The following is a 7032-nucleotide window of genomic DNA, read 5'->3' as shown; positions in this document are numbered from 1 at the left end:
CTCAGCTTGAAACTGTTCCAAAACCCGAGGCACTAATCTGACATATTAAAGCAAATTTATATAGAGTCTTGTGTCTTTACATCATGCAACATCATTTATGGCATGCTGGGCAGTGATAGTTTAAGTTATGAAAATGCTGTATCACACCGCAGATCAGAGCTGGCTTTATAGCAGGTCTCATGATTTTCTTCATCCAGAAAGAATAAATTTTTTGGGGGAGCATGCTGCATAGCACCCCTGCAGAGCAATAGATTAAAACTGGATTTTCGCATTTACTCTTGCTCAACTATAAATCAGGAATTAGAATTGATAATGGCAGTTATCCATCAACAGCAATGCAACTGCAGATGAGCAGGAGTAGTTTTATGGATAAAAGGAGTTCCTTTTTTTATTATTATTAAAGAAAATCTGTCCTATTCTATTTTGAATGTTTCTAGGCTCTGAATAGAGAGTGATTAGATCCATGCAGGTCATCAGCATGGGTAAGGAAGATGCATTTGAAGTAAAACCTCTCCAGATTGCAGAATGTTATTCTAAAACTCTACCAGTGGGCTTGAGCTCACGTGCAGCCCCTCACCCTGCAGCACTTCACACCGCGGACCCCTCTCAGCAGAAGACCTGGCAGGGACGTCTACCACAGCCGGCAGGATTCTGCGCCGCGGTTCATCGTTGTATTTGTTGGGCAACTGAAAGCTTTACGGAACTCTTCAAAGTTGCTCATGGCACCGATAACTCTGCAAAGAGAAAAGTGATCGATGTGTAGGTTGTCTTCTGTTAAACGCTACAGGTCTGTAAGTGTTTCAATGTGTTCACTTCAGATCGAGTTTTCAGGCTTTCCCCGTAATTTTTCCACAAATAATACCAAAAAGTTCAGGAAAGGCACTCCCAGTTAAAGCTAACGTGAAGACAATCTTGTTTCATTTGCTGCTTTGAGAAGTAGCTTACTTTGCTAGAAACTCAATGAAAAACAATTGCATTTTGTGGATACTGTGCCATTTAGAACAATTTTCTAATCTGACCATTGACAGCAAAGGCGGGAGCTCCGCGGTAGCCTTGCGGGGTGGAATCCTCCCAGCACCCCCCCAATGGCTGTGGCCCGGCAGGCAGGAGCAGGCGAGCACATGCTGTGGTTGTGCTGGGAGCGGTTTGATTTGGCTCACGCCAGCCACGCTCTTCTAACAACACCCACTGCCCACCCACCCATGCCCACCCACCCACACTGGCTCCCTGGGACTTTGCAGCCTGAAGCCGGGGGAGCCGGCAGGGCCTCTCTTATCGGCCAGCTCAGCCTTACACCCGTGAGCATCTCCGCTCCTCTGATATTTCGGAAATCCATTTTCTGATGCTTCCACCCTGACCCAGGCTCTCTTGCTTCCACCGCAGATGGTGCGATAGTGAAAGAGCAGCACATCCCTGAGATGAGAGCCAGACAGTGTGTCTGCATCCCAGACTGGCACCTTCAGGCACAGGGAATGAGCTCGCTCATTTTATGCAGTTGTCCTTGGCTCCTGCTTTCGTGCCTGTATTGTTTCATTCTGTCAGAAATTATTATTTTACCATTGCTAGACTGCGATTGTAGTGTTTGGTGATCTTCCCTATGCTTTTAAACATCTTGGAATTTACCGACCTGAAATTTGCAATGGTATTAAGGTAAACGGCATCCTTATTAAAAGCAGAAAAATATCTACTGAGATATTAATTGTATGCCTTTCCACCCTCTTTGTTATGCAGCGGGAAGGCATTTTTCTCCATTGCAGACAATCAGCTTCTCAGCATAGTTCAGCATGGCAGAAAACATTCTTATTACACTGATTAGACTTTCTGTGAGTAAGAAAATTTGCAGTCAGCTGGCGCAGAAATGTCTAAAGGTCAGTTTTGTAGGGAGAATTACAAAATGAGGTTAGGCTTCAAATAAGATATACAGTTTTACTGTAAACACGTTGCAAATACACATTCACAGGGACTGGAACAGCAAGAGCTGGTCATGCAGAAACTGCTGCTGGAGTTGGTGGGAGTTCTGACTGCCAGGCCAGCGATTTCACTCTGAAACCGGCATTTTAAAACAGCAAAGACACATGTTAATGCTGAAAATCTGCCATTTAAATAAAACCAGAATCTAGCCAGTGAAAGATCTGGACTACTACAGCTCCTTCAAGCAAAGGGTCTCTTGAAGGCCAACTGAAGAGTTTAATCTTGAACGGAACTTAACAGGGAGTGTTTTGCTTTGCATTATCAACACAATTCAAGGTACTCACTTTAAAGCTTTTAATGAACTCGGGCAGATTAAATCAAGGACCCTCCCAATATTCACTGTTTTCTAAACTAGAATTGCATAGGAAAAAAAGAAAAGTGACAGATGAGACATTTCAGATACTCAGGCCATGATTACAGGCCATCACAGGGATCAGAGTGTGTTCTGGTTCAACTGCTTTTGAAGGTAGATGCAAGCCCCTAATTTTCACCTTAGAGTATTTGTAATAGCAGAAGATAAGATAACAAAACCAGTTAAATTTCAATCTAAGCCAAGAGCACAGTCCAATTTTGTGTTTGCTCTTAAAACCCTCTTAACATGTTAAATTTCTGCACTTGTGTGCTGCAGTGATTGATTCTGTATGTATACTGAGTAAATAAGTTATTTGCACTACCTGAACTGAGGAGGGCTGTGAGCTCCAATATGTATTTGCTCTCTCGCAGATTCTGGTCTGAAGGAGTTGCATCTTACCTAATAAAAGATAAAAACCAGAAATAGGCATGTTATCTGGGATGACTGTAAGTAAAGCAGAACATAATGTCACTGTTCTTAAGATGCCTACTAGTTACAATAAAAGATAAAAACCAGAAATAGGCATGTTATCTGGGATGACTGTAAGTAAAGCAGAACATAATGTAGGCATCTTAAGAACAGTGACTAGTTACAGAATGCACAAAATGGAAAGACACCACAAACTCCTTTTTTGTTTCACCTCTGCTAACTTGCAGTTTTCTGTCGGTATATTCTTTTGTTTTTCAAATCCCTTAATGGGTCCAGTCTCCACCCACTATTATTCCCCACCCACTCATTCCCATCATATAATCATAGCCACTTTAATAGTTCTTTTTTTGAAGTTCTCTATAACGGTGGCTTGCTTTTCAGCTTGTGCTGCAGCATCTCACACCTTAATAATTACCAAGCATACTTCTTGGTCTCAAAGCTACGTAATGCATATAAAAGGTACATGTAATGATGCTTATGATCTCTAGAATTGCAGCTGTATTACCTGACATATTTGTTCCATGTTGGAATGGCAGTTTCTTTTGAAATGACACATTTTTCAAGTTTCCATCAGCGATTGCCAATTCACTACTCCTGATATGATACTTGACCCAATTGTAACTGACTACAAAATAGGGTAGAGAGAATATTTGCACAACTGAATAATCCCTCTTATGCTGTACTCATTGCATGAAAAATCTCATTTAAGCAGCCTCTACCTTACCTAAGCCCGTGTGTTGAATGTTTCCTATCGACAAAATCCTTTAAGCCAGACTGCCCATAGGATATGTGGACTTCAGTGCAATTTTGTCTGGCTGAAGACAGCCCTGGCAGTTTGAATGAGTCTGTTGAGCTCTGGAAACAGGCTGAGCTCAAAGGTACCTGGCATACGCTGCTCTCACTGTGCACATGCCTCCCCTCAGGGGTCCACGACACGCGAATCCTGCGGTGGTCCTGTGAGACCCCCAGATCTTCCCTATGGATTCAAAGTTTTCTTGGAGAAAAACTGACACAGTGCAAAACTCAACTCCGCATAAACAACCAAAGTGGAGTATTTTCATTGCTCAATACTGTCAAACTGCAATGGCCGTAGACCCATACACTGCTCCACTGACTCTCAGCAGAGAGATGACTTTCAGCCAGGGTTGGTCGCATGAGGTCCTGTTTCTTCAGTTTTAGATGATTCATTCCTTCAACTGGTGGGCAAAGTTTTATAGGCCAACTTTTACTTCTCATTTAACCAAATAATTTCTGATTCTCTCCCTTGTTCTACATGTTTTTCTAAAAAAGTCACATCCCTATCAAAGTTTTGCTACAGCATATTTAGTGTACAGCAAACAAAGACAGGAAAAAATAAATTAAGATTTTCTTCACTGCTGCTTAGTTTCCTTGAACAACATGCCTAGTAACGAGTGGTGGTGGTACATTTGCAACAGGAGTCCATGGTGGAAGCAGTCAGAAACTGCTGCATATTGCAAGCACCAGAAATCTTGGGAAGCTAAAATGGAAAGCAGCTGAGGAGTCAATATGTGCAAGAAGACCCTTGTAGTGGAGGGAAGATGCAAGAGGAAAGAAAGCTGCTGTGACAACACTGTGCAAAACCAAGAATAATTTCAGCAGTTCTGGTACCATGGATAGATGAGGACAAAGAGAAAAAGAGAGGAGAAATAATAGTCCTGGGAGAAGTCTCCTCTGCTTATACCTTGGAAAGTCCGGGTTTGGCTGGTGCAGCTTGTTGAAACAAATCAGTCTCATCTCTGCAGTGCACATTGTGCAGATTGATAGATGGGGACTTGAAACACATTTGTATTACTCACGTGGGCGTAACTCAGAAAGAAAAGCTGGTTGTGTGTGAACTCAAGGCCTGGCAGCAAAGGTTCCTCTTCTCCTCCCCTCTTTTCTGTAATCCATCTCCTGTACGCCTGATAAGAAAGAAATAAGAAGTGCCTTTCAGCAACATGGAGCCTAACCTCCCACAGCTTTTTCTTCTTTTTTTTAAATAACACTATCTTTCAGATATTTTCCATCTACTTACCCTGAAAGCCTCTCGTAAACCTCCGTTATCTGCAATGTTTTCTGCCAAAGTCCTCTTGCCTTTCACCTGGCAGAATGAAAGAACATCAGTCACTTGGCCCAATTCTGAACTTCCCTCTTGATCAGTTTCAAGAAGCAGGGGAAAAAAATAAAACAAGGTGAGAATGATCTCAGCCAATTTCAGCCATCATATCTCTGGTTAAGAAAACCGGGTTTCAATATGAAAACTGTCAGTAAACAATTTTCCATGATGAGCTACCCTGGCTCTGGTCCTAGATCTCTGTAGCACAAAATGTAGTAGATAGAACGCATTCAAGAATCCAGTCCCTGATCTTTGATCTGAGCATCAATAATTTTCCCCTGAAGACTGTTTTTATCTGGTTACATGTGAGATCCAGTAGCCCCTTTCTTAAACTTTTTTCTAAAAGGTTATATTTGTTTCTCTACATAACTCTTACTGGGATGCTAAAGTAACTTCTAAGTCATAACATAAACCAGTGAAATAACTATCAGAGACAGAATTGAAATTGATAGTATATCCAGTGCTCTAAAAATATCGGCAACTTGAATCTCCTTTGCTTTTCCCCAGCATTGATTCCAAGAGCAAGAGTAACAAGAGTATATTCGCGAGAAGCAGCAGTATCTAACCTTTGTGAAAAAGCCAGTCTCGTGGTATTACCAAATACGGTATCACTATGAAGAAACCCTTATTTCTGCAAGTGCAGCATTGTATCTGATTACCCAGCCTACTAAGATCCCAGTTTACCAAACTGTATTTGTGATTAAGCAGTTTTACTCTCTACCATGCCTTGAATAAGCAAGGTAATTGAGCACAGTTTTGAGCAGAGCTCTGAAGGTCACTGCTGGCCTGCAGACCCAACGACGACAGGCTCTGCTGTGCTGCCAGGATGAGTACGGGGGGCTGGCATCAGGACTCATTTTAGTTTCAGGATGGTAAAAGAGAGGAAAATGGGGGAGAAGAGGTAAAAGGACTCAGGGGGTACTCGGGTACGTGTGCACAGCCCCAACACTCAGTGCAGATGAACGCCCAAACTGGACTCGAAGCATCTTGCTTGATGCCTTGGGTCCAACGTTACACCCAAAGGTGTAATAAAGGAGAAACGGGAGCAGCAGAGGAAAGCGCACCCCTTTCCTGCCAGCCCTCCCTCCCCTTGGGGGGCTGGAGATGGAGGGGGAAAGAGGCTTTTAGGAGCAAAGGTGCTGGGACACCAGGGCCCAGGCACGCACACCAGCTGCCTTTTTTCCCTGGCCCAGCTACTCATACATTTTTCTTGCCATAGGTTTGTGAAGTAGACTGGCGCAGAGCATGAAATGAGAGTAACCTAGCAGCGGCACTTGGGCCATAGGTCATTTTAATAAGTGGAAGAAGTCTTTCTGCTGATCTCAGGCAGGTCTGGGTCAGGTATCCGAGACTGCTCTGTGCAGACAGTTTGCGACAGGGCTTAGGGACCACAGTAAGCCCTTCACTTGATCAGATGACTTTATGTGATTACTGCACTCTGAAGCTATTTCTATATCCACTTTTTCTTTCATTATGCTTCTTTTCTGGAGACATTTTTACTGTAAACCAGATGAGAAAGAAGAGTAAATAGGTTTGTTATCCATAAAAAAATATTCATACAGGGGTAAAAAACTTGCAGATTATTGATGTAAATAACAGGCAAAAAAGCTCTCTGCAGCATAACTCTTCATACAGAAGCTATAAAATACGGCAGAAAAGATGAAGATTCTTCTTCTATCATCTAAAAAGCAATTTAGGCTATCCCACAGAAATAGGAGGAAAAAGCCTGGTGGATGACAAGGCTGTGGGTAACAGGGTCTCTCTAGGAAGCCCATCCACAGACTTCAAAGGCAGTAGCTACACCGGAGGGGAAATTCAGATCTATTCTATCTCAAGAGACACCGTAGAAGGTAAAGGCAATGGCCAAGCCAATGGCAGGAGCATCGAAAGGGCTCAGTGACATCCTTGGGGAAGGTTCTAATGACCTTAAGCGGTATTTTTGTATTGACAGTTTTTGTCGTACAGATATTCAGGAATGAGCCCGAGAATTTTTATTTGTAAATTAGTTTATATGAAGTACTTCAAGTCTGAGTTGTTGAACTTCAGACCAGACTACAATATGGTTTTGTATCTCTGAGACTAATATAAACAGCCTGGGGAAAGTGTTAAAATTATTGCTAAGCATTCGACGTGACCCCTCTATTCTCAAAAGGCAAAGACGTAA

The 7032-nt window shown here is 42.6% G+C and overlaps 1 protein-coding gene across 1 annotated transcript in view; it reads right to left on the bottom strand.

The window, feature by feature from the left end:
- Positions 1-631: 631 nt before the first annotated feature.
- The window catches only part of PHEX (phosphate regulating endopeptidase homolog, X-linked), a gene marked incomplete at its 5' end in the record, with an annotated part of 64787 nt that continues 58386 nt past the window's right edge, over positions 632-7032 (bottom strand). Inside the window, 4 exons of the mRNA XM_009706725.1 lie at positions 632-734; positions 2646-2722; positions 4570-4674; positions 4788-4853. Of these exons, the coding sequence (XP_009705027.1) occupies positions 632-734; positions 2646-2722; positions 4570-4674; positions 4788-4853 (351 nt within the window). The remainder of the gene's footprint in view (positions 735-2645; positions 2723-4569; positions 4675-4787; positions 4854-7032) is intronic.

This window comes from Cariama cristata, unplaced genomic scaffold (assembly GCF_000690535.1).
Source record: "Cariama cristata isolate BGI_N322 unplaced genomic scaffold, ASM69053v1 scaffold16000, whole genome shotgun sequence".
In the NCBI taxonomy this organism is placed as follows: Eukaryota; Metazoa; Chordata; class Aves; order Cariamiformes; family Cariamidae; genus Cariama; species Cariama cristata.
This window is presented reverse-complemented; position numbering and strand designations above follow the sequence as displayed.